The sequence below is a fragment of the Bos taurus genome, chromosome 13 (assembly GCF_002263795.3).
Source record: "Bos taurus isolate L1 Dominette 01449 registration number 42190680 breed Hereford chromosome 13, ARS-UCD2.0, whole genome shotgun sequence".
Lineage (NCBI taxonomy): Eukaryota > Metazoa > Chordata > Mammalia > Artiodactyla > Bovidae > Bos > Bos taurus.
Window position 1 is genome coordinate 17,019,991 of NC_037340.1, and position 26,912 is coordinate 17,046,902.

Below are 26,912 nucleotides of genomic sequence, written 5' to 3' on the forward strand. Positions count from 1 at the left end.
ATCCAACCAATCCATTCTGAAGGAGATCAGCCTTGGGATTTCTTTGGAAGGAATGATGCTAAAGCTGAAACTCCAATACTTTGGCCATCTCATGCGAAGAGTTGACTCATTGGAAAAGACTCTGATGCTGGGAGAGATTGAGGGCAGGAGGAGAAGGGGATGACAGAGGATGAGATGGCTGGATGGCATCACCGACTCAATGGACGTGAGTCTGAGTGAACTCCAGGAGTTGGTGATGGACAGGGAGGCCTGGCGTGCCGTGATTCATGGGGTCCCAAAGAGTCGGACATGACTGAGTGACTGAACTGAACTGAACTGAATGTATATTGGAATACACGTTAAATTTTATTTATTTTTAATTGAAGGATGATTGCTTTACAGTATTGGTTTCATTCAGCAAACATGAACACGAATCAACCATAGGTATATATATGTTCCCTCCCTCTTGAACCTCCCTCCCACCCCACCCTTCTAGGTCATTACAGAGCCCTGGTTTTAGTTCCCTGAGTCACACAGCGGAAGGTTAATTTAACATATGTCCTAGGGCTTCCCTGGTGGCTCAAATGGCAAAGAATCTGCTTGTGATGCAGGAGACCTGGGTTCGATCCCTGTGTCAGGAAGATCCCCTGGAGAACAGAATGTCAACCCACTTCAGTATTCTTGCCTGGAGAATTCCATGGACAGAGGAGCCTTGCAGGCTACAGTCCATGGAGTCACAAAGAGTCGGACACGACCAAGCAACTAACACTAACATATGTCCTACAAACAGATTACCTTCTTTTTTTCCCCTCTGTGCTATACAGTAGGTTCTCATTAGTTACCTGTTTTATACCTAGTACTGTATATATAGTTTGAGCATTCTTTGGCATTGCCTTTCTTTGGGATTGGAATGAAAATTGACCTTTTCCAGTCCCGTGGCCACTGCTGAGTTTTCCAAATTTGCTGGCATATTGAGTGCAGCACTTTCACAGCATCATCTTTTAGGATTTGAAATAGCTCAACTGGAATTCCATCACCTCCACTAGCTTTGTTCGTAGTGATGGTTCCTATGGCCCACTTGACTTCACATTCCAGGATGTCTGGCTCTAGGTGAGTGATCACACCATTGTGATTATCTGGGTTATGAAGACCTTTTTTGTACAGTTCTTCTGTGTATTCTTGCCACCTCTTCTTAATATCTTCTGCTTCTGTTAGGTCCATATCGTTTCTGTCCTTTATCGAGCCCATCTTTGCATGCAATGTTCCCTTGGTATCTCTAGTTTTCTTGAAGGGATCTCTCGTCTTTCCCATTCTATCATTTTCCTCTATTTCTTTGCATTGATCACTGAAGAAGGCTTTCTTATCTCTTCTTGCTATTCTTTGGAACTCTGCATTCACATACTTATATCTTTCCTTTTCTCCTTTGCTTTTCACTTCTCTTCTTTTCACAGCTATTTGTAAGGCCTCCTCAGACAGCCATTTTGCTTTTTTTGCATTTCTCTTCCATGGGATGGTCTTGATCCCTGTCTCTTGTCATGAATGTCATGAATCTCTATCCATAGTTCATCAAGCACTCTTGTCTATCAGATCTAGTCCCTTAAATCTATTTCTCACTTCCACTGTATAATATCACATGCTAGTAAAGCAATGCTCAAAATTCTTCAAGCCAGGTTTCAGCAGAACATGAACCATGAACTTCCAGATGTTCAAGCTGGTTTTAGAAAAGGCAAAGGAACCAGAGATCAAATTGCCAACATCCGCTGGATTGTGGAAAAAGCAAGAGAGTTCCAGAAAAACACCTATTTCTGCTTTATTGACTATGCCAAAGACTTTGACTGTGTGGATCACAATCAACTGTGGAAAATTCTGAAAGAGATGGGAATACCAGACCACCTGACCTGCCTCTTGAGAAACCTATATGCAGGTCAGGAAGCAACAGTCAAAACTGGACATAGAACAACAGACTGGTTCCAAATAGGAAAAGGAGTATGTCAAGGTTGTATATTGTCACCCTGCTTATTTAACTTATATGCAGAGTACATCATGAGAAACCCTGGGCTGGAAGAAGCACAAGCTGGAATCAAGATTGCCAGGAGAAATATCAGTAACCTCACATATGCAGATGATACCACCCTCATCACAGAAAGTGAAGAGGAACTAAAAAGCCTCTTGATGAAAGTGAAAGAGGAGAGGGAAAAAGTTGGCTTAAAGCTCAGCGTTCAGAAAACAAAGATCATGGCATCTGGTCCTATCACTTCATGGGAAATAGATGGGGAAACAGTGGAAACAGTGTCAGACTTTATTTTTTTGGGCTCCAAAATCACTGCAGATGGTGATTGCAGCCATGAAATTAAAAGGTGCTTACTCTTGGAAGGAAAGTTATGACCAACCTAGATAGCATATTGAAAAGCAGAGACATTACTTTGCCAACAAAGGTCCGTCTAGTCAAGGCTATGGTTTTTCCTGTGGTCATGTATGGATGTGAGATTTGGACTGTGAAGAAAGCTGAGCGCCGAAGAATTGATGCTTTTGAACTGTGGTGTTGGAGAAGACTCTTGAGAGTCCCTTGGACTGCAAGGAGGTCCAACCAGTCCATCCTAAGGGAGATCAGTCCTGGGTGTTCATTGGAAGGACTGATGCTTAAACTGAAACTCTGATACTTTGGCCACCTCATGCGAAGAGTTGACTCATTGGAAAAGACCCTGGTGCTGAGAGGGATTGAGGGCAGGAGGAGAAGGGGATGACAGAGGATGAGATGGCTGGATGGCATCACTGACTCAATGGACATGAATCTGAGTGAACTCCTGGAGTTGGTGAGAACAGGGAGGCCTGATGTGCTGCGATTCATGGGGTTGCAAAGAGTCGGACACGACTGAGCGACTGAACTGAACTGTGTATATATGTCAATCCCAATCTCTCAGTTTAAAGGTATTTTTTTAAACTTTTTTCCTCTACAAGGCTTTCTTTCCTTTCATTCCCTGACACATTTCTTGAGAAAGTAGTTTAATATATTACTCCTTTTTCCTTCACTACTCTATCAACCCTTAAACCCAAAGAATCTGGCTTATTTTTCAATCCATCTGCTAAATGGCTTTCTCCAAAAGAATGAATCCTCAAAACAAATGTTTGTTTCTAAGCTTCAATTCCCTTGACATCTCTCTATCGTCAGCACTGAGAAACCTTTTCTTTCTTGGATTGCTTGATGTAATATTATTCAAGTTTTCCTCTTCATTTTTCAGCTGCTTCTTCATGGCCTCTTTTGTAATTTCTTTTCCTCCCTCCTAAAAAATGGGAATTCTTATCTCCAAGTCTGTTCTTCTTGTGAGTGCCATCTCTTCCTGACTTACCCATTCAAAATTGGGGGTAACATCTCATAATTCTTTATACTATCCTGCATAACAATTCGCTTATAGCTTCCCAGGAAATGTGTGACTTAATTGACTACAAACAAGTGATTGGTTAAACTAAACAAATAGATTAGGCACCATTGCTATAAAATAAATAACCAACTATATAAAAATCAGTGAGCTTATTCAAGCCAGTGAACAAACGGAAGATCAAATTACTTCAGAAATAAACAGTAATCACAAGGAGAATTTTTAAAATTCTGAGCTTTTATACATTTACTTTCTTATAAGGATTGAAATGGTCAGAGGATAAAGAAATTATAGCAAGGAGCAAGGGAATGAATTCCTTACCTGTACTCTCTGACATACTTTTAAATGTACAGTTTTCTAATGCACAGACTATTTTATATTTATAAACATACAGTTGTATATAGTCTGGACTATTATAATAGCTTATTAGACTATTCAGTCAGTAAAGAATCTGCTTGGGTTCGATTCCTGGGTCAGGAAGATCTCCTGGAGAAGGAAATGGCAACCCACCCCAATATTCTTGCCTGGAGAATCCCATGAACAGAGGAGCCTGGTGGTCTGCAGTCCTTGGGGTCACAAGAATTGGACACAACTTAGCAACTAAACCACTACCATATAATTTTTACATGATTATATTTGTATATTTTTCACAGTAATATGGATAGGGTTCCCAGAATAATTCACCTCCCTCCCTGAGTTCAAAAGTAATTTTACGCTTTATTTCCTTTTATTTCATCAGCACCAAAATAGAAATGAGTCAGAGCTTCCCGACAAATGGCCTCCTGTGCCAGTCCCGAGTTGTAAATAGATCTCTACACTTAAACCAGAACCTATAGGAGAAGGCAGTTGCCTCGGTGACCCTAAGTCTAACCCCTAATTCACCAAGCCTAATTTATTTCCAGCCCAGTTCCTAAAAAAAAGACCTAAATCGCCTGTCCTTGAAGTATCAGGCAAAGTACTCAGCCCTGTAAGGAACTCTTTTTTAGGAATGCTTTATTATTATTTTCTTTGGAGTATAGTTGATTTACAATGCTGTGTTAGTTTCAGGTGTAGAGCAAAGTGACATTTTATCTGAGAGTTTGGGGTTTCCATAAAACAGACCCATGGACTCTTGGAGAAAAGACTTCAGCCTTGAAATGAGTGCTGGCACTAGGCTGGATCATGGAGGAGGGTCTCCACCTCCACGACCCTCCCCTGGCCCGTTGTCTCCCCAGTGTGCTTCCAGCCTGGCCATGAAAAGGCGTGGCAGGATCATTTGCCTCGAGCTTGTTGTCCAGCCACTGCCATGGCTTAGCCAGAAGGGAAACAATTGGGTTTAAATATTGTTAACGCTCTTCATTTGTGAAACAGGAGCCCCTTATTCTTGCCAAACCTCCATTTTTTTGTATTTTAAAAAATAAGTAGAATAAGTAATCCAAGAATCTACTTAAAATCGCAGTTGTAGGAACTAGAGTCATGAAATCGTTGTCCGTATTTTAGTGATGATGGCAGCTCTGTTCTGTCTACTTTACCGTGCCGCTCTCTCATGCGTGCTGGAGGGTCCATTGTACTGTTTAATCATAACTACCTTGCTATTGTGTATTTTGGTTGGGGGACCTGGGCTTCAGCCAGGGCTAATATTCTCACTGGTATTTCTCAGAATTCTTCCAGCCTTTTAGGAAGCTGTGGGTACTGTGGACAATTACTACCCAGAGTACCTTCACCAGCATCCAGAGCCCAGGGTAAACTGAACAAATGTAAATGTGATGATTTGATGTAGATGACTAGGTCCCATCCAGGATTATCTAGACATTTTTTAATTGCAGTCATCTGTTCATTTCTAGCCCTTTCCACATTGACATGTATAGTTTATGGAGCTGTATCTGATTCCCATGGGCTTCAGAAACTAAAACATAAACAACTTTCCAAAGCTCTTTTGCCTTCAGAAATCTGGCCAGCTCTTACCTGTCTACATTTTTTGTGTATAAACAACCAGATATAAAATTTCCTGAGACCTAATATATGTATGTGTGTATATATATATAGTTTCCAACTTACTGTCAGTATCACATTATTCTTTAGAATTACAGGCAAAGTATTTGCCACTTCCTGCCTTTTCTGGCTGACTCATCACTGACAGTGACGAGAAGAGGTCAATAAATACCTTAAACATTCCAACTTCTGGTTTTAAAAATTGAGAGAGGATATAGCTCAGTGACATGAAAGAGGATGGAACGATTGAGCCAAGAATCCAGGCTTGTTGTTCCAATCCTGTAACAGGACACCCTCTGATAATTCTGTTATGGGACTAAGGAAAAACACTTCATATTGTACCAAACTTTAGAAATACTGGGTTGGCCAGAATGTCCATAACATCTTTTGGAAAAAAATCCGAATAGGCTTTTAGCCCAACCAAGTACTTGGGGTGCTAATGGTCTTAAAGCTTGTCTGGTTCCTCATCCATCTCTGCCCCTTCCCCATTCCCCCACCCTGGTCGCCCCCAGCTGTGACAGCCATATCCAGAAGGTCACTCTCACTGCCCTCTTCCTGCAGATACAAAGGACATGAACGAATTCGAGACCGACAGCTTCTTCGCTCTGCATCACCGCCGAGGAGCCATCAAGCAGGCCAAAGTCCACCATGTCAAGTGCCATGAGTTCACAGCCACCTTCTTCCCACAGCCCACGTTTTGTTCCGTCTGCCATGAATTTGTCTGGTATGGTAACTCGCGTGTGATGCCAAGCTTCAGGTTATGCCTTGTGTCACATTTTTTTGTTTGTTTATTTATTTGGCTGTGTTGGGTCTTAGTTATGGCACACAGGCTTCAGAGCACAGGCTTAGTTGTTCTGAGGCCTGTGGGATCTTAGACCCCTGAGCAAGGACTGAACGCCCGTCCCCTGCATTACATGGCAGATTCTTAAACACTGGACCACCGGGGAAGTCCCATGATGCATCTTTTTAATCCACCAGGCCTGGCATGTTCCACCTTGGGGGGAGTGTACGGGAATAGGTACTACCTGAGAGTTTCCAGTGGCCTCCCCTGGATTGAGAAGGCTCAAACGGTGTGATTCTAGAGAATATTTTCATAATAGAGCTCCTATAGCGCGAGGAATCCAGCTCCCTTAAGAAAGATTTCAAGGAAACTTTGGTTTCCAATTAAATGGGAAGTTTCTGGGGGTGAGTGGGGAGGGACAGAAGAGGGAGAGATCTTTATTGTAAGCACAGTTTTATAGTCAAACTGCCACCAGCTCAACAACCCAACTGTGCTGCTAACTAAATGTCTGCAGAAGGCAACACTTGCCCATTGGAGCTGATGGGTTTCTATGTTTACAAGGCTCTTGGGTGTCTTAACAGCCCTCAAACAGAGATTGGTTCAAGCCTCAGTAACCACAGCAGCGAAGGCTACGGTAGACTGGAGACTCAAAATGACTCCTATCTCTTGTTTCAGCCTCCCCCACTCTTTTGGGGTCTTCTATCCCATGGGTTCTTGCAGGATTTGTTAATGCACAACCTCTGGCTTAACCAGGGTATCCAAAGGTCAGGTAGACTTTTGGTGGATTTCCATCAACTGTCTTCATCTAATGACTTGAACTCCTTCCCTTCTAATAGTGAATGTTAACAGAATCAGTCTTAAGGTTGAGAATTTATTAGCTGCAACTGTTCTCAGATACTCAGAAAGAGGAAATAAAGTGTTATATGGATATCTTTGCTTATCTGTACTGAACTTAGTAAGACAGTGAAAATTTTTAAGTGTAGACATGGAAATTTGCTACTAGGATTCTGTGATCCATTTTTGGTTGGGCATTTTTTTGTCTGCATGTTTGTTTGGGAAATATGCTAATGAAAGGGAACAACTTTCCCTAAATGAGGAACAACTCCTCATTTATTGAATGTTCAGACTTTTCACAAAGCAGGTCCAAATAAGAGCGCACATTAACACTCTTGGCTAATAACAGACGAGGGCTGCTGATCAGAAAATGCTATGTGACAGTAGGAAGCTATGAGAGCTTGTTCATCTTTTAAATGTTTTTGTTCTTGGTACTACAGTTGACTCTAAAGTCCATATACATATTCAAACATGTGCTTTATTGCAGGGGTCTGAACAAACAAGGCTACCAGTGTCAACGTAAGTAAGAAGGATTTCTGTTGTACTAGCATCATTTCTTTTGTTTAGTTGTCCCTTAACTTCTGAAAATCTCAAGCTGTAGTTATTTCTTTTCAGAATGTAATGCAGCAATTCACAAGAAGTGTATCGATAAAGTAATAGCAAAGTGCACAGGATCAGCTATCAACAGCCGAGAAACTATGGTACGGACCTAGATTCGCCTTTGTCTGAAATATGATGATTTCATCCTGACATTGCCTTTAACAGCCCACTAATTCTTTTTTAAAGGACTTTTTAAAAAATTCTTTTCTTTTTGGTTGCAGTGGGTCTTTGTCACTGCATGTGGGCTTTCTCTCGTTTCAAAGAGCAGGGGCTACTCTCTAGCTGCAGTGCTCGGGGCTTCTCATTGTGGTGGCTTTTCTTATTGCAGAGCATGATCTCTAGGCTTGCAGGCTTCAGTCGTTGGGGTGCATGGGCTTTGTTGCTCCACAGTGTGTGGAACCTTCCCTGCAGTGGCAGGTAGATTTTTATCCACTGTACCACCAGGGAAGTCCAGCAACTCCCTAATTCTTGCTCATAATGCACAATTCTTAAGTTTTTCCAGGCGTGTCGATATCCCTAAAACACTTTCCTCTTCAGTAATGATTGTTACTGAGACCCGAAACTAGTGTCTTGCCCTCTCCGTGTTTAATGTCCCCATAGATCAAATCAGAATCCTGAACAGAGGCTGCTTCAAATGAGATATTTTGAGGATTGTATGAGATATTACACGTATACAAGACAACACAGGTGACATTTGTCACAGCACCTGGCGGGACTGTTTTCTATGCCTTGTCTCTTCTGTTCATATATAACAAGTGTGAGAAGTCTTCCCACTGCTCACACTAATAAACCGATGCCTCTAGAGGAGGCATTATATAATATCTTCCCAAGGTGAAAGCACTCGTTCTAGGTTGAAAGAGAAAAGGAAATATTTATATTAAATTAGGAAGGGAAGTCCGTTGACATAACTCCCATTTAAACGAATAACTCTGGTCTCCTTCCTGAAATATTAACCCATCTGCCCAGAGGCGGCAGACTTCAGCTCTCTCCAGGTTACCTGAAACGAGTATCTCATGCCCTTGACCCAGAACAGCTAATGGCTTCCTGTCTTCATTGGACATGACTATAAGGCTTGACAAGTAAAACTCATGACTTCCAATACACATCATTGCAATGTTTTTATTATTCTGTTCATTCCGCGAAAGTCTCTGCTAGAGAAATGGAAAGTGGGGAACCCAGGGACACACGAACCATCACACTCTCTTGTTCCCTTTCAGTTCCACAAGGAGAGGTTCAAAATCGACATGCCGCACAGATTTAAGGTCTACAATTACAAGAGCCCAACCTTCTGTGAGCACTGTGGGACCCTGCTGTGGGGCCTGGCCAGGCAAGGACTCAAGTGCGACGGTGAGTCCCACGTGAAAGGTGCTTGGCGTCCCCACCAACTGAACATCCAGGGGGGTGGATTTGCAGCTTTGATGAGAGGACGAGGGAGGGAGGGAAGATGGAGATGACTGGCTTGTTCAGCCAGCCCGGAAGAGCCCCGTGGTCCTGAATGAGAAATTCCCGGATAACAAGCCGCTGCTGTTCTTTCCCTCCACCTGCCACCAGCCCATGTCTTATTTCCCAGAGAAGTGCACAGTCATTCAGGTCCCGTGTCCAGGCCCCTGGCCTGATGCCTTCTGAGGCACCCAGTCCTGGGAAGCAAGGAGGTGGCACGCTCCTCTGACTGGTCCCCTGCCCTGGCCTGTCCCTTCCTGACTGGCAGCTCCAGCCATGCCCCTCCCACTCTCCCTGGAACCAGCAAGGACCAGTCTGTCTGTGGCCCCATCGAGGAATGAGCCTGGTACATCTGCTGGGCTGCTGAAAAGTCCTGTACGGGAAAATTCCCTGGCTTACTGAAGCTGGCGCACCTGTCCCCAAAGCGTGCTGTGAACTCCAGCTGCACAGTTTAAGTGTTGGACGTGTCGGTCACTGAGTCATGTCCAGCTCTTTGCGACCCCATGGACTGTAGCCTACCAGGCTCCTCTGTGCGTGGAATTCTCCAAGGCAAGAAGAGTGGAGTGGGTTGCCATTCCCTTCTCCAGGGGATCTTCCTGACCCAGGAGCTGAAGCCAGGTCTCCTGCATTGCAGGCAGGTTGTTTGCCATCTCAGCCACTGGGGGAGCCTGCACAGGGAGCAGCCCAGCTCTGACAGGATGGCTCCTCCAGGTGACCTGACCACAGAGCCCAAGCTCACGCCCCTTTACCCATCCAGCTATTCAGTCTAACCAGAGAAAAAGCCAGACAGCCTTCTTGCTCTAAAAGCCCAGGTTGCTAAGGCAATAACCTTTAGAAAGTGAGATGCCATTTCACCAGGATTAGGAGGTAGGGAAGAAAAATTCCAACAAAAACTATCAGAGCCCTTCTGCCTTTGGAGTGGGGCTGAGAGGGGACAGAGCCTAGATAATGTGTTCAAAGCAAAGGTGCCCCACTCAGCAGGGAGCATTTTATTCTCAATTAAAAGATTTTTTATTGGAGTATAGTTGACGTACACTTTTGTTAATTACTTCTATACAGCAAAATGACTCAATTATATATACACACACACACACACACACATTATATAATGTGCATACATTTATATGCATTTTTTAACACACTTTTTTCCATTATGGTTTATCCTAGGATATTGATTAAACATGCGTGTTTGCTAAGTCACCTTAGTCATGTCTGACTCTGCAACCCCAGACGGGCGCGTGCCAGGCTCCTTTGTCCATGGGAATCTCTAGGCAAGAATACTACAGTGGGTTCCTCTGCCCTCCTCCAGGAGATCTTCCCAACCCAGGGATACCCGTGTCTCTTAAATCTCCTGCGTTGGCAGGCAGGTTCTTTACCACTAGTGCCGCCTGGGAAGCCCACTGATTAAACATAGAAACCACTTTATTTTTTGTGGGTGACCCCATTTTAACTTATGCCACTGCCTAATGTGTGTTGGGTCTTTTAAGTGATAAAGGGGGCTGACCTAGCAGGAGGATCGCCCTTAGATGCCTCCTTATCCACATCCCAGGTGTATCTGCAGGTCTGGTGGAGCCTGGAGTAACATCTTAAGGAAGGCAGGTGATGTTAGGTTTTTCAACTCGTTGCTGAAGGCAAACCCACAGGTAGTCAAAATTCATCTGAACCAGAGAAACCTCTGCTGCCCAGGGGACCACCACACACTTTCCTGTCTACGCCTGCTCAACGATCCGTGGGTGGGTGGCCTGGCATTGTGTAGAGTGTCTTTAGGAGTTCACAGGCAACAGGTAACTGGAGGATTTCTGAGTGGACAAACAGGACAGGAATAATCAAATCCACACCTGATGGCACCTCGAGTCTGATGGTCTTGGACATCAGGGTTTTCTTCCCTGGAGCCCATCACCCCACCTGCAGAGGCCACGCTCGTCCCAGCAGTGGCTGCTGCCTCTGAGCTCAGAACTCCCGCTAGGATTCCTTAGCATTATTCCATGGCTTCCACGCCCTGCTCTGTCCCCTCATTTCCCAACATTCTTTCTTCTCTGTTCCGTTCTCTTCTTTCATTTCCTATCCTCTGGCCTCCCTTACTTTCCCTCCCTCTCTTCTCCCTTCCTCTCTCCCACTCCTTCCTCCCCCTCGCCCCGAGTCATTCTCTGTTCTTGCTGGAACCCCGTGAGGCAGGGTGCTGTCTGCTCCTTCCTCATGCCCCTGTCTGCATCTCCACCTCCCACTCCCTCCCCTGGGTCTCCCCCCGTCTCTGCCTCCCTCTCTCTTCTTCTTGCTCTCCTGTAAGCCTCCTGCCTAAGTACGGTCCCCTCTTATCCTGATCCTGTCTCCTTTCTCTGGCTGCTGAAATTTGCATGAAATTAGTCATCAGAGGAACTGTTTGCACTCACGGAGGTTCAGTTATCACCTACTAGGTTCGTAACAGGCTTCTGACATTTTGATCCTGGTGGGCAGGGAGCCTTTCTGCACGGCACATCGGAGAGGAGCTTAGATCTGGTACACTTTTAAACAGTAAGATGCTCAATCCCTGCTAACTGCCTCCCTCTCTCTGCCTTGCAGTCATGGGTAGGAAATGGGAGCTGGGGCTGCCCAACATAAAACCTATATCTGGGAGCCCAGGAAGAGTCAAGTAAATCAGACAGGGTTCAGAAGAGAGAGGCCATTATAAGTAGCATCTTTACTGTATTAAAGATTTCACTTCTGATGGGTTTTTTACAACTATCTATGGTTTATACTTACTTACATAGAAAATGCTATTTTGTTTTATTGTGAATGGTTTGTTTACCTAGTGAAAACTAAAGGTAAAGACAGCTAAAGTATCATCTGAATATTTCAATAACATTTTGAAAGATGAAAGAAAAGTTGTCTTTGGTGAGCACCTTTTGGAGGCCAGTCACTGTGCTCGGTTTGTGCACACAAATGGACGGCAGCCTTCCTTGCCATCAACAAGGCTCTGGCTCTGCCTCTGCCTCGAGCAGGAGTCGTGTCCCAGCATCATGACAAAAGGCACCTGCTGTGTGCATGAGTATCTCAGTGAAGCGGAGGTGGATGCTTGGTGGCATCATAAGAGCACCGCCCTAATATCTGTCTTCAGCGTCTCCCTCTGCGGGGAAGATGGTGCTGGGGGGTTGACAGTTGTCTGTTGGACATACCTGCACCCAAAACAGATCGTGTTCAGAGTGTCTAGAAGTTGGTTCTGTCACCCTTGCTCACGGCATTGCTTCTCTTTCAGCATGTGGCATGAATGTGCATCACAGATGCCAGACAAAGGTGGCCAACCTTTGTGGTATAAACCAGAAGCTGATGGCTGAAGCACTGGCAATGATCGAGAGCACTCAGCAGGTAGGATTGGCTTTTAGGGGACAAGTTCCCGCAGTTCCAACTCAACAAGGACTATTTCAGTCCCTTCACTCTTGGACTTGTAGCAACTGTATGGGGCAACCTGGAATCTGTTTCCAAGCACTTGCCTTGACCCTGGCTTTGATCTGCATGTCCACATCCCCACTTTGAGATGTTTATTTAATGCATTTCGCTTGTGTGGATCTTTGTAAAAGCTTAAATTCTTCATGGAATGAGCAGGGGCACAATTAAAATTATTGAGGATTCATTGCTAGCTTTATACCTTTATTATAGCTTTATTATATTAATAAAAATAAATAAATAATAAATATATTAAAATATTAATAATTATATATTATATTCATTGCTAGCTTTATTATAAAATGACTGTGTAATAGCTGGTGGGAAAAACATTTGCTGAAATCATCTCCAAAATGCCCCCAAAGCACTGAATCCGAGGCAGCTTTGCCTTTCCACTCAGTAGCATGCTGAATCCTCACATTTGTGAACCCTCTTTGAGACCTGGCTTTGGGACTTCCCTTGTGGTCCAGTGGTTAAGACTTCACCTTCCAATGCAGGAAGTGTGAGTTTGATCCCTGGTCAGGGAGCTAGGATCCCACACGCCTCGCACCAAAGAACCAAAACATAAAACAGAAGTAGTATTGTAACAACTTTAAGAAAGACTTTAAAATGGTCTGCTCTAATAAAAAAAAAAATCTTAAAGACTTGGCTTTGCCTACTTGAGCTTTTTTTCCATCCATTGGTCTTTGATTCCTATTTGTGACTGAGTGCTGTGGGGAGTGTGGGAAAAACCAGTGAGCCCCCAGAAAATATGAAGGGAGTAAGCATGCTTTGCTGGTGCGTAAAATATAATAGATGTTCACAGGGTGTGGGATCCTAAGAGAGTGCCGAGGAGGAGGAGAGGTTTGGTTATCCTACATACTCAGGGATCTGAAATGGCTTCGTGACCATGGACAGCAGCATGCATGGTCCTGTCCATGGTGGGTGGGTAGGTGGGTGGTCTGACTCTTTGTTTGTAACCCAGGCTCGCTGCTTAAGAGATTCTGAGCACATCTTCAGAGAAGGTCCAGTTGAAATTGGTCTCCCATGCTCCATAAAAGGTGAAGCAAAGCCGCCGTACGTACCAGGACCAGGGAAAAAAGGTAGCTATCCCTATTCACCATGGAATTGTCATCAGTAATTAATCCTGATTAACCTTAACCTGAGTCGAGGACTTCCCTGGTGGCTCAGAAGGTAAAGAATCTGCCTGCAATGCAGAAGACCCGGGTTTGATCCCTGTGTCGGGAAGGTTCCCCTGGAGAAGGGAATGGCTACCCACTCCAAGTATTCTTGCCTGGAGAAGCCCATGGACAGAGGAGCCTGGCGGGCTACAGTCCATGGGGTCACAAAGAGTCGGACACAACTGAGCAACTAACACTTTCACTAAGACTTTTGGGGCTAAAGTCTCCCTTTACCTGGCCTGATAAATGATTCTTTTCTAGTTAGAAATTACTGACCTAGCCACCCACAAAAAGACTTCTACTTCTAGAAGTAAAACCAAAATACAGCCCACTAGAAAAGCTTTGTAAGCGGATAGGGGTTGTGGGAAGTTGGGGTGGGGGTAGAAGATGGGGCAAACTTTTCCTTAGAATTTTAGAATGTTATTCTCTGCCATGGTCTGACTGTTTTACAAAACTGAATCCTCCGTAGAGCACTAAGGTAGAAATACCACAGACCATCTTATTCTGTACTTTGAGTCTTTACTGGAAAGTTTAAGATTAGAATGGGGAAGAATAGCCAACATCCTTAACATTTATGACATTATGGAAGTTCATCCAGCCTCCTGTTGGAAGGTGCTTTTTGAGCGGTTGTGACTGTGTGATTCTTTTTCAATTTTATTTTTTTAACACCAAAACCATTCTGTATTGAGGTATAGCCAATTAATTAATGTTGTGTGTAGTTTCAGGTAAACAGCAGAGGGACTCAGCTATATGTATACATGTGATTCTGAGTAGTTTCAACATATATTATAAAATACTTATTTTCCTTGGACTCAGAATATGAAAGACAAACCTGGAATGGTAAAGACTCTTCCTGCCAGTGCAGGAGACACAAGACATGCAGCTTCAGTCCCTGGATGGGAAAGATCCCCTGGAATAGGACATGGTAATCTGCTCCAGTATTCTTGCTTGGAAAATTCCATGGACAGAGAGGCCTGGCAGGCTACAATCCATGGAGTCTCAAAGAGTTGGACATGACTGAGCACACACATAATTCCAACCACAAAAATGATAGGATAATTATGTGCTATGAGATGCCATCAAGTGATATCACAGTAGATAAATGTGTCAATCAACATGTTATGCATGTTAACTTAACACAATGTGATATGTCAAGTGTATTTCAATTTTAAGAAAAGAAATTTTATAAGAGGGTGAGAGGAAGGTTCCAGAAAAGTTGGTCTACAACTTCTCTGGCATGGGGTGAAGAATAAATTGTCTGTAAATTTTTTTAAAGACGTGTTTGGATTAGATTTGGGAAAGGTCTCTGGGTAAACCATGTCTCAGAGACAATCAAAATAGGCAGCATCTTGACCTGAAGACTGTGGCGAATGCTTCCATTCGCGTCTTCAATGATCTGCTATCCAGCTCTTCTTCCCTACATGGTAGGTCACAGAAATTGATGCCATTACGCCTGCAAGCCATGCGGAGTCATCTTCCCTCTAGTTCGGCTAAAATCCCTATGTGTCTGTGATCCGGCATTATCTAAAGTGCTTGTTCCTGCTGCAGAGATGGTCTTTTGCTGGTTGGAATGTTTCTTAACCTGACATTTTCCCCAGTCTGTCCCATAAAGAGACACGGTCCACCCCCCAGATGCCTGGCTTCCAGGCAGGAGGTGCTCCTTTTGCCCTGCAGGAACCCCTTTCTGAACTGTTGCAGATGAAACTTTAGAACAGGATATGAAAAAGAAAGCAGGTCTCAGAATAGCTAGGATGACCCTCCGCTGTTCCTTATTTCCTTTTAACCGCTGGCCTATCATTTTCAGAGCCTCAGGGGATCTCCTGGGAGTCTCCCTTGGAAGAGATGGAGAAAGTATGCCATCGTCCAGAACCTGAGCCGAACAAAGAAAGAGGTTCTCTACGTATGAAACTAAAAATCGAGGATTTCACCTTGCACAAAATGCTGGGGAAAGGAAGTTTTGGCAAGGTATGATACTGTATGTAGGATTCTGTGGGCCAGATGAGAGAAACTGAGAAGCAAAGCTCTGGCCAGCGGAACTGAGCTGGTGGGACCAAAACCAGGCATGGTGTGCAGAGAGAGGCTTCCTGGGTGGGAGCTGTGATGTGATGTGATGTATGTTAGAGACCAGAGAGATGTCTGAATCAAAAGGGATCCAGGAGCTTCCCTGGTGGCTCAGGCGGTAAAGAATCTGCCTGCAAAGCAAGAGACCTGGGTTCTGTCCCTGGGTTGGGAAGATCCCCTGGAGGAGGGCGTGGCAACCTGCTCCAGTGTTCTTGCCTGGAGAATCCCCATGGACAGAGGAGCCTGGCGGGCTACAGTCCATGGGGTTGCACAGAGTCGGACACAGCTGAACGACTAAGCACAGGGAGGTCTTGGGAGCAGCAGCCTCTACTCCCTGGGGAAAAACAGTTCCAGCTATCTCACTTTGAAGGTGTTCATCCCACCAGCTTATGAGTGTGGTATCTTTGGATGCCAACGAAGCAGGAAGGTGCTCCGGCCAGTTCCTGTCTCATAGATATTTTTGTTTCATTGGTGGTTTTGTTGTTGTTTTGCTCCTTTTTTCAACCCAGAGTCTGGTTTTACTTTCCTTATGATTTTTTTCTCAGTGTTGTCTTAGCTTAGGGCTACTGTAATAAAATACCACAGAGGAGGGCAGCTTCAACAGCAGAAATGTATCTCTCCCAGTTCTGGAGGCTGGACATCCAGGATCAAGGTATGGACAGGGCTGTTCCTCCTGAGGCCTCCCTCTCTCCCAGGTGTAGACGCGGTCTTCTCCCTGTGTCATCACATGGCCATTCCTCTGTGTCCCAATTCCCTCCTCTTATGAGGATGCCAATTCTATGGCATCAGGGCCCATCCTAATGACCTCATTTGAACACAATCATCTCTCTAAAGACCCTGTCTCCAAATAAGGTCACACTCTCAGGTGCTAGGGTTTTAGGACTTCAGCATATGAATTATTAAGGTTCCTCTGGTGGCTCAGATGGTAATGAATCTACCTGCAATGCAAGAGACCTGGGTTTCATCACTGGGTCAGAAAGATTCCAGAGGAGCCTGTCCATGGAATTATTTGGAAGGGACACAGTGCAGCCCAGAATTACAGCCATAACTTGAGTATCTTAGGAAAAGTTTCACGGAGGAGTCCCTCCTCTCAATTATTCCCGCCGCTCACTCAACGTATGGGCTGTCTGTCATGGAGGGTGAGGAGGAGGAGGAAAACATAGTCTAAGAAATTATAATCAACTCTCAGTGACAAGAAGATTGTCAAGTCAGTGATTGTAAAGAGGGATGTCGTGGAATACAGGCTTTTAGGTTATCTTGGCTATTAAGGATATCTCATGTATTAATGAAATCCTCAGTTGTTTTTTTATTTATATTGGATGTCACTTCTGGGAGAATTTTAGCCAGAGACTACTGTTCCATGAACTTGTGCAACCAAGGCCAGCATTATACTCAGCACCTGCTCACCAGACTTGGGCTGTAAAACTTACCCAGTTTAATAATAAACAAGCTGAAATGCAACTAGGTCTTGCTATGGCTGAATGACTTTGTGCTGCTAGTAGAGGTTGGGTTTAATACCAAGGAACTGCCTTTGGCAAAACCCACTCGGCCCTGCCAACTGTAGCCAGTAGCTATTAATTGTTCCCACAATAGCACGAACCATCGCAGGCTCTCTTGGTGGTATTCTGAGTGCAGTAGGCAGTTTTACAGCCAGTCTTCATTAAAATGTAGCATCAACTAATGTGCCATGATAGCCTGTTACTAAAAATTGAAAGGACATTATAGAGATGGAGATTGCCTTTTCGATTTCCTAGTTTAAGTTTGGTTTGGGAAATGTTTTATTGAAAGAAGCAGTTACCAAAAGAGGATTTCTAATTGTTATAGAAATGTTTTTCTTTGTTCTCTGGATAGATTTCTACTTTTCAACATGGTTAACACAGCTTTAAGTTAAACCTACCTGCCTTAGTAAATAACCCAATGTACAGCTGAGAGCTTCAGTAGCCTCGGCTCTGTGACTAAGCTCCTCCCCATCAGAATCCCAGATCCCTGCACCCCGAGGGGACCCCACTGTGGGAACCCAGTGAAGGGGGGAGCCCCAAAGCAGAATATATTTCCTCTTCTTGAACTCCAAAACTTGTTCTTATTTTTCTCTCTTTTCACTCTCTATAGATATGGTTCCTCATCAAAATGGTAGCCTGTCTATTTTGGTTCTCCATCGATTTTAGGCCCAGGAGAATAAATGGCTTGTTTTCTGGGGTTATGCTCGTTATTTCCCTGATGGCTCAGATGGTAAAGATTCTGTCTGCTATGCAGGAGACATGGGTTCGATCCCTGGATTGGGAAGATCGCCTGGGGAAGGGAATGGCTACCGAGTCTGGTATTCTCACCTGGAGAATTCCATGGACAGAGGAGCCTGGCGGGCTACAGTCCGTGGGGTCGCAAAGAGTTGGACGCAACTGAAGGCAATGGCACCCCACTCCAGAACTTTTGCCTGGAAAATCCCATGGACAGAGAAGCCTGATAGGCTGCAGTCCATGGGGTCGCTAGAGTCAGACATGACTGAGCGATTTCACTTTCACTTTTCACTTTCATGCATTGGAGAAGGAAATGGCAACCCACTCCAGTGTTCTTACCTGGAGAATCCCAGGGACGGGGAGGCCTGGTGGGCTGCCGTCTCAGAGGTCACACAGAGTTGGACACGACTGAAGTGACTTAGCAGCAGCAGCAGCAGAGTGACTCACACTTTCACCTTCATGCCTGAATTCTCATCTAAGCTCTACCCTCTCTTATCAAGCCAGCTACCCCCAAACCTGTCTGCATTGTATTATTTTAAACATAGACACATGCATTTTCACTATTGGTGTGTCATCATGAACTTCAGCATTCCTCAAAAGTCACTAAAAGAAGCAAACAATGAGTGGGTTTTTTGAAGTATAGTTGCTTTACGGTATTATATTAGCTTCCGAAGTGTTGTAACATAGTGATTCAGTAGTTTTATAGATTGTACTCTAAAGTTACTACAGAATAATGGCTCTGTTTTGCTGTGAGATTCAATATATCCCTGTTGCTTATTTATTTTACACAGAGCAGTTTGTACCTCTTAATTCCATGCCCTTGTCTTGGCCCTCCTCCCCCCGACTGGAAACCACTGGTTTGTTCTCTATATCTGTGAGTCTGCTTCTGTTTTGTTACACACATTCGTTTTGGTTTTAGATTCCAATGACTGTCATTCAGAAAGCATTTTAGGGTTCACAAGTCGCTTCCCCACCTGGATGTGTGATTTTCACAACAGTCCTGTAAGTCAGCAGTGTGGTGACAGTTATGGCTTTTCCACGTTAGGGAACTGAAGCCCAGGGAGGTTCCTTTGTGAGCCCACATTCCCACAGCCAGTAAATGTCTGTGGAACGAGGCCAGAGCTGCGGCTTTCTGTCTCCTCAGGCCGTGTCCTCACTACCGTCAGTTGTCTGTGGCTTGCATCATCTGCAAGAGTGCAGGCTGGAGCAACCCTCCATTCTAAGCCATCTGGTGTCCTGTCTTATAAGATGCCTGAAATTGAGTGGAAAAAGTCAGCTTTGGAGTCAGATTTTCCACTGAGTAGCTCTGTGAGTTTGAGAAAGTTACCCTTTGACCCTAGGTTTCTGTTATTATTACTATCTGTACTAAAATTAGATAGCATGCGTAAAGCCTGTAGCAGAATGTCTGACACATAGTAGGTCTTGAAGATAATGTTAGTGTCTGTGCTGTCAGAGGAAATGCTATGCATTCTTTAAGTACATCAGGACAGTTGGATTTCTCACGTATGCTTTTTGGCCTTGAAAAAGTGGATAAAACGTGGAGTAAGGTTTTATGCTCATTTTTATTGATTATTTCAAAAGCAGTCAAGTCTTCCTCTTCATTGCTCACTGCTGCTTCCTCAATACATATTTTTCTCTGATTTTTTTTTTATAAACTTAGGTCTCTGGGCAGACAGGACACTTTTAAAAAAAATGTTATTGGCGTATAGCTGATTTAGTGTTGTGTATCTGCTGTACAGTAAAGTGAATCAGCTACACAAGTACACGTATCCCCTCTTCTCTGGATTTCCTTCCCATTTCAGTCCAAGCATTGGGTAGCGTTCCCTCAACTATATAGTGGGTTCTCATTGGTTATCTGTTTTATCCATAGCAGTGTGTGTGTATCAATCCCAACCTCCTAATCTATCCCCCTTGATGTCCATGCTTTTGTTCTCTATATCTGTGTCTCTGTTTCTGCTTTGCAAATAGGTTCATCTGTACGATTTTTCTAGATTCCACTTTTTTAAACAGAATCCTTTCAGGGGCTGAGAATAACCCATCCGATTTTGTGAAACCCTTTGAAAGGTAGAGTGGATGAAGCTGTTAATAGCATCCCACGCCAGGAAAACTCGGTTTGTCTCTATAAAGGGGATAGAGGAGGATTGGAGAATTAATTCTGTTTCCACCTCCAGTACATCTCTCTCAGCATGTCATGACTCTTCTTTATCGAGTGTCAATCCAAATGCTAAAATAACTCTGCTTCTTCTCCTTCCTTCCAGGTCTTCCTAGCAGAGTTCAAGAAAACCAATCAGTTTTTCGCAATAAAAGCCTTAAAGAAAGATGTGGTTTTGATGGATGATGACGTGGAGTGCACAATGGTAGAGAAGAGGGTCCTCTCCTTGGCCTGGGAGCATCCGTTCTTAACACATATGTTCTGCACGTTCCAGACCAAGGTAAGGCTTCTGCCCAGATGATCCTTCATCTCTACATCCTCAACCAGTAGGTCGGGGTGCTCCTGCAGAACAGGAGACATGGGGCACTCACTCCATGTATTTCTTCTTTGAGTCCACCTTCCATCCATCTAAGCAAGCCTTTAACAGTTGTTTAGAGGGGAAGAAACTTGTTTGAAAAGAAACAAGTTTTCTTGTTTGGAAAAATGCAGGAAACTTGAATTTTCTAATGCATTTGACTGGGGAAAGGGCCTTCTGGTTTTGCTTGCTTTCTTTTTAGAATTCAGTTTAACTTCTATAACAAGGATTCTAAGCAGTGTGTGATTTGCTTAACAAAGCAGTGCTTTGTGAAAGGGAAAAGGTGTGACATCTGTTCATCTACCATACATGTATTTCAGGAGACAAAATTTGGAAAAATGGATCAAAATGTGTGTGTACTGTTATTTCCCTTTAAAAGGCCAGTAGAAGATCATCCTTTAGAGCATACTTTACCAGGAACTGAGCAGTCAGATAAAACTGTGAATTTTGTCAAAACTGCCTCTTATTTTGGGAGAATGTTCCTCCTGATCTGCTTTATCTTTAAAATTTAAAAAAAAAAAAAAAAAGCACTTTTTTTCTAACTTAAAAGTTATTCAGGATGATTTTAGAAAATTTGCTTATTTGCTTAAAGAAAATCATATGTATCCCATTACTTGGGTATAGTCGCCATTACTATGTCAAAGTTTATCCTTCTAGATTTCCCCCCCATTCGGTTTATAAAAATAAAAATAACCCGTTAGTGTAAATACCTCCTGCTCTGTAACTTGCACTTTAACACTCTGTACATTTCCTGACATCTGTAGATATCCTTCTGCAATGTGGTTTATCTCATTAGGCTAATTCTAAACTTTGTTCTGATTTAAATAACACTGAAATGAACATTCCTGTAGATCAGTCATCTGTATAAACATTATGGTTTTCTATTTTTCTACTGTACTTCACCCTGTCCGCATGGGTAAGGCCTAGAATTGTGTTGTATGTAGCCAAGAATAATAAGCAGACCCATGGGGAGCTGTGTGGTTAAGATCCAAAGAAAATGAGGAAGTTTTTCTCTTGTTCTATTTCAAGCCTTGATGATAATGTACTACCTTAGTATAAGTAGCATCTTCTGCCTCCAGCCACAGAAGTGTTAGTGGGGAAACTGGGAATCAGCCAGTAAATGTGGACGGTCACTTAGGGATTTCGTCACCACTTCTCCAGCTGCCAATAGACTCTCAAGTGTTTAATTAGGGAATAGATGAGTAAATGTACTTAGCTAAAATAAGGAAAGATATAAGCATCTGAATGCAGAGTTCCAAAGAATAGCAAGAAGAGATAAAAAAGCCTTCCTCAGCGATCAATGCAAAGAAATAGAGGAAAACAACAGAATGGGAAGGACTAGAGATCTCGTCAAGAAAATTAGAGATACCAAGGGAACATTTCATGCAAAGATGGGCTCGATAAAGGACAGAAATGGTATGCACCTAACAGGAGCAGAAGATATTAAGAAGAGGTGGCAAGAATACACAGAAGAACTGTACAAAAAAGAGCTTCACGACCCAGATAATCACGATGATGTGATTACTGACCTAGAGCCAGACATCTCAGAATGTGAAGTCAAGTGGGCCTTAGAAAGCATCACTACGAACAAAGCTAGTGGAGGTGATGGCATTCCAGTTGAGCTATTTCAAATTCTAAAAGATGATGTTGCGAAGGTGCTGCACTCAATATGCCAGCAAATTTGGAAAACTCACCAGTGGCCACAGGACTGGAAAGGGTCAGTTTTCATTCCAATCCCAAAGAAAGGAAATGTGAAAGAATGCTCAAACTACCACACAATTGTACTCATCTCACACGCTAGTAAAGTAATGCTCAAAATTCTCCAAGCCAGGCTTTAGCAAAACGTGAACCGTGAACTTCCAGATGTTCAAGCTGGTTTTAGAAAAGGCAGAGGAACCAGAGATCAAATTGACAACATCCGCTGGATCATGGAAAAAGCAAGAGAGTTCCAGAAAAACACCTATTTCTGCTTTATTGACTATGCCAAAGCCTTTGACTGTGTGGATCACAGTCAACTGTGGAAAATTCTGAAAGAGATGGGAATACCAGACCACCTGACCTGCCTCTTGAGAAACTTGTATGCAGGTCAGGAAGCAACAGTTAGAACTGGACATAGAACAACAGACTGGTTCCAAATAGGAAAAGGAGTATGTCAAGGCTGTATATCGTCACCCTGCTTATTTACCTTATATGCAGAGTACATCATGAGAAACGCTGGGCTGGAAGAAGCACAAGCTGGAATCAAGATTGCCGGGAGAAATATTAATAACCTCAGATATGCAGATGACACCACCCTTATGGCAGAAAGTGAAGAGGAACTAAAAAGCCTGTTGCTGAAAGTGAAAGAGGAGAGTGAAAAAGTTGGCTTAAAGCTCAACATTCAGAAAACGAAGACCATGGCATCTGGTCCCATCACTTCATGGCAAATAGATGGGGAAACAGTGGAAACAGTGTCAGACTTTATATTTTTTGGGCTCCAAAATCACTGCAGATAGTGATTGCAGCCATGAAATTAAAAGGCGCTTACTCCTTGGAAGGAAAGTTATGACCAACCTAGATAGCATATTTAAAAGCAGAGACTTTACTTTGCCAACAAAGATCCGTTTGGTCAAGGCTATGGTTTTTCCAGTGGTCATGTATGGATGTGAGAGTTGGACTGTGAAGAAGGCTGAGCGCCGAATTGATGCTTTTGAACTGTGGTGTTGGAGAAGACTCTTGAGAGTCCCTTGGACTGCAAGGAGATCCAACCAGTCCATTCTGAAGGAGATCAGCCCTGGGATTTCTTTGGAAGGACTGATGCTAAAGCTGAAACTCCAGTACTTTGGCCACATCATGCAAAGAGTTGACTCATTGGAAAAGACTCTGATGCTGGGAGGGGTTGGGGGCAGGAGGAGAAGGGGACGACAGAGGATGAGATGGCTGGATGGCATCACTGACTCAATGGACGTGAGTCTGAGTGAACTCCGGGAGTTGGTGATGGACAGGGAGGCCTGGCGTGCTGCGATTCATGGGGTCGCAAGAGTCGGACGTGACCGAGCGACTGAACAATATCTATTTCTATTCTACTATTGCCTATTTCAGTTCAGTTCAGAGTCTTCACAATGATTCAAGTACAGTATGCGATCACTGAGTGCTTTCTCATGGTCCGGGTTTCCACTGTGAAGGATATAGAAATAATATTGTCTCTGACCTAGAGAATTTCATACTCTGTGGAGCTGAAATAGCTCTGTTGGGAGAGTGTTAGACTGAAGATCTAAAGGTCCCTGGTTCAGTCCCAGGTTTCGGCAGGCAAGCACTTCTTTTGTGGCTTCGCTGGTGGCTTAGGTGATAAAATGTTGCCTGCAGTGCGGGAGACCCAGGTTCGATCCCTGGGTTGGGAATATCCTCTGGAGAAGGAAATGGCAACCCACTCTAGTACCCTTGCTTGGAAAATTCCGTGGACAGAGGAGCCTGGTAGGCTATAGTCCATGGGGTTGCAAAGAGTCGGACACGACTGAGCAACTTCACTTTCACTTTCAAAGAGGCGACAATGATACTTCTAACGGTGTAAGTAATTTTTTTAATATAAATTTTTTTAATTGGAGGTTAATTACTTTACAATATTGTATTCGTTTTGCCACATATCAACATGAATCCGCCACAGGTATACACGTGTTCCCCATCCTGAACCCCCTTCCCACTTCCCTCCCCGTACCATCCCTCTGGGTCATCCCAGTGCACCAGCCCCAAGCATCCAGTATCATGCATTGAACCTGGACTGGTGATTTGCTTCATGTATGATATTATACATGTTTCAATGCCATTTTCCCAAATCATCCCACCCTCTCCCATAGAGTCCAAAAGAGTGTTCTATACATCTGTGTCTCTTTTGCTGTCTCTGCTGACTTTTAAGTACCAGAGCTGAGAAAAACTAGAAATTAGAATTTGAATAGGCAGTAAAGGTCTTGGGCAACAGAAGTGTCGAGGCTATAAGAAGGCATGAAGGAAGAAAGGGATTATGATCAGCTGTTTAAGTAGGCTTATGTTTTTACAGCAGAAAGGAGTTTCGGATTCCTGGTAATGAGGGTTACAGAGATTTCCTGCTAGAGGGTTCCTCCTGGAGATGAGATATATCTGTTGGTCTTGGATGGTGCAGATATTTCACTGAAAGACAAAATCTGGAACTCTGCCCAACTCTCTTGGTCAGTGTTCTAGATTTGCTGTGCGCCCTGGGGGTTACTTAGTCTCACTTTTCCTCTTGGAATATTGTGAGGCTTTTATCAGAATGCTAAATGCACCTCAGACCAGGCTTCTAGGAAATCAAATTTCTCTTGGCACCTTTTCCTGCTGTCGTTTTTTATTGGAATATAATTGGTTTACAATATTGTTAGTTTCAGCTGTACAATGAAGTGAATCAGCCATGTGTATCCATATATCCCCCGCCCACCCCTCTAGGCCATCACAGAGCACAGGGCTGCACTCCCTGTGCTGTACAGCTGCTTCCCACTAGCTGTTTTTATGTATTTGTTTGATTGTTGTTTTCATATCTTATAGAGAAGGCTACCATTAAGTCCATTTTGTAAAAAATAGGCATATTTCTGTCTCTGATTGTCAATTCTCAGGGATTATTTACATTTTTCCTTGATATAGGAAATGCTCTTAAAATTCCAAGACTATGGAATGCCTTACCAAAACCAGAGCAGTAAATGCACGAGAAAAAACGTTATAGAATTTACACGTAAAATGTAAAAATGACTGTCTCACTACGTTTCAAAAAGTTCTTTTAGAGATGGTGGGGAGGGGGAGGCAAAGCTTACATTATTACACTTTCTGAAGGACCCTCAGTTGTTTTGAGACACCTTGATTTTTAAATTTAATTTTTGATAGTGTACAGATGCTGTGCAGTATTATAAGTTATAGGTGTACAATTCAGTGATTCACAATTTTCAAAGATTATACTCTATTTATAGTTATTACAAAATATTTAGATTGCCCATGTTGTGCAATATATCCTTGTAGCCCATTTTGTGCCTAATAGTCCTGATTTATTTAAACCTTGTATGTCAAACAAAATAACCAGATGCCACAGGTGAGTGTAAAAAGCAGCAATTTACATGAATAATGATTTCCTCTGGCTAAGTTTAGAATGTAGTCAGTTGGGAAAAGGGCCTTACTTCTGGATTTTGTCTGCTTGCTTATTGTTTAGAATTTGGTTTTAACTTCTATAACAATGAGGATTTGAAGCAGTCAAAGACTGCTTGTCTACTTGAATTTTTTTGATTCCATACAAATTTTAGGATTATTTGTTCTTGTTCTGTGAAAAAGGTCATGGGTATTATGATAGATAATGCATTAAATCTTTAGATGGTTTTCAGTAGTAAGGACATTGTCACAATACCAATTCTTTCAATCCACGAACACAGGGTATTTTCCACATTTTCTTTGTATCATGTTGAATCTACTACATTAATGTCTTTTAGTTTTCAGAATACAGGTCTTCCACCTCTTAAATTAATCCCTAGGTATTTGATTCTTTTTTGATGCAACTGTAAACAAGATCGTTTTGCTTTTTCTTTACAACAGTTCAGTATTAGTATACAAAATGCATTGTATTTCCGCATATCAATTTTGTATCCTGCAACTTTATTGATTAGCTCTAATAGTTTTCTCACTGTATCTTTAGGGTTTTCTATGTGTAGTATCATATGATCTGCAAATAGTGACAGTTTTACTTTCTCCTTTCCAATTTGGAAAGAGTTCCAGCAGTTCCCCCACATGTTTGGCAGATGCCTTGAGGTTAGTAAATGGTCTAAATGTCCTTTAAATCACTGTTTCTTTCCATGTGTCCCAAGGTGGGCAAGTCTGTGCACAGGGCTTTCAGGGGTACCTTCCTACTGCAGACCACAGTGTCAGAGGTGGATCCTAGTTTTCTTTTTAATTGGAAGATAATTGCTTTACAATGTTTTGTTGGTTCTGCTGTGCAACAATGTGAATAGCCATAAGTAGACATACATCCCCTCCACCCAGCCCTCTAGGTTCCTGGTAATGCTGGGTCTCGGTCCCTCTATCATTTCTTGAGCAGAAGAAAGGTTAGCCCTCAGTTCTTCAGGAGGAATTGCTTTCTGTGTAGATCAGTGTGTTCATAGGAGGACTCTTTTAACTGTGCTGGCAAATTAAAATCTATCAGAAACTAATCAATCATAAAACTTTGAAAATACACTTCATAAATCTCTTTGGAAAGTCACCGCTAATTCAACAAATGTGGTTTCTTGTGGACCTACTGTTTGTTAATTTCTATATTTCCCCAACAGAGGCAAGACTCAAACTATAGGTTCTCAGTAGCTAGCTTGGAAGAATAGTAGTCTGCTTTCTTGATTTTAAGATGCTATTAGTATTAGATGCCCTATTTTCTTGATACACAAAATTATTTTAAAAACTAGGAGCCACGTCTCTGAAATTGTCTAAATGTGAATTGACATGTATGTCAATTAGAAATTGCATTGGCTGCTAGTAATAGAGACTGGAAACAATGATTTAAATGAGACAGAAGTGTTTGTCAATCTCTTCAT

The 26,912-nt window shown here is 43.1% G+C and overlaps 1 protein-coding gene and 1 non-coding gene across 3 annotated transcripts in view; both read left to right on the forward strand.

Moving 5' to 3' along the window:
* Positions 1 to 26,912, forward strand: part of PRKCQ (protein kinase C theta) — a 152,690-nt gene that overhangs the window by 72,583 nt on the left and 53,195 nt on the right. For both annotated transcript variants that reach the window (XM_005214141.4, NM_001192077.3), the window contains 8 exons: positions 5,889 to 6,051; positions 7,430 to 7,461; positions 7,558 to 7,643; positions 8,760 to 8,889; positions 12,215 to 12,324; positions 13,367 to 13,484; positions 15,367 to 15,527; positions 20,116 to 20,289. In XM_005214141.4, the coding sequence (XP_005214198.1) occupies positions 5,889 to 6,051; positions 7,430 to 7,461; positions 7,558 to 7,643; positions 8,760 to 8,889; positions 12,215 to 12,324; positions 13,367 to 13,484; positions 15,367 to 15,527; positions 20,116 to 20,289 (974 nt within the window). The remainder of the gene's footprint in view (positions 1 to 5,888; positions 6,052 to 7,429; positions 7,462 to 7,557; positions 7,644 to 8,759; positions 8,890 to 12,214; positions 12,325 to 13,366; positions 13,485 to 15,366; positions 15,528 to 20,115; positions 20,290 to 26,912) is intronic.
* On the forward strand, positions 23,579 to 23,651 carry TRNAF-GAA (transfer RNA phenylalanine (anticodon GAA)). Its single transcript has one exon. It is a non-coding gene; the product is annotated as a tRNA-Phe (tRNA).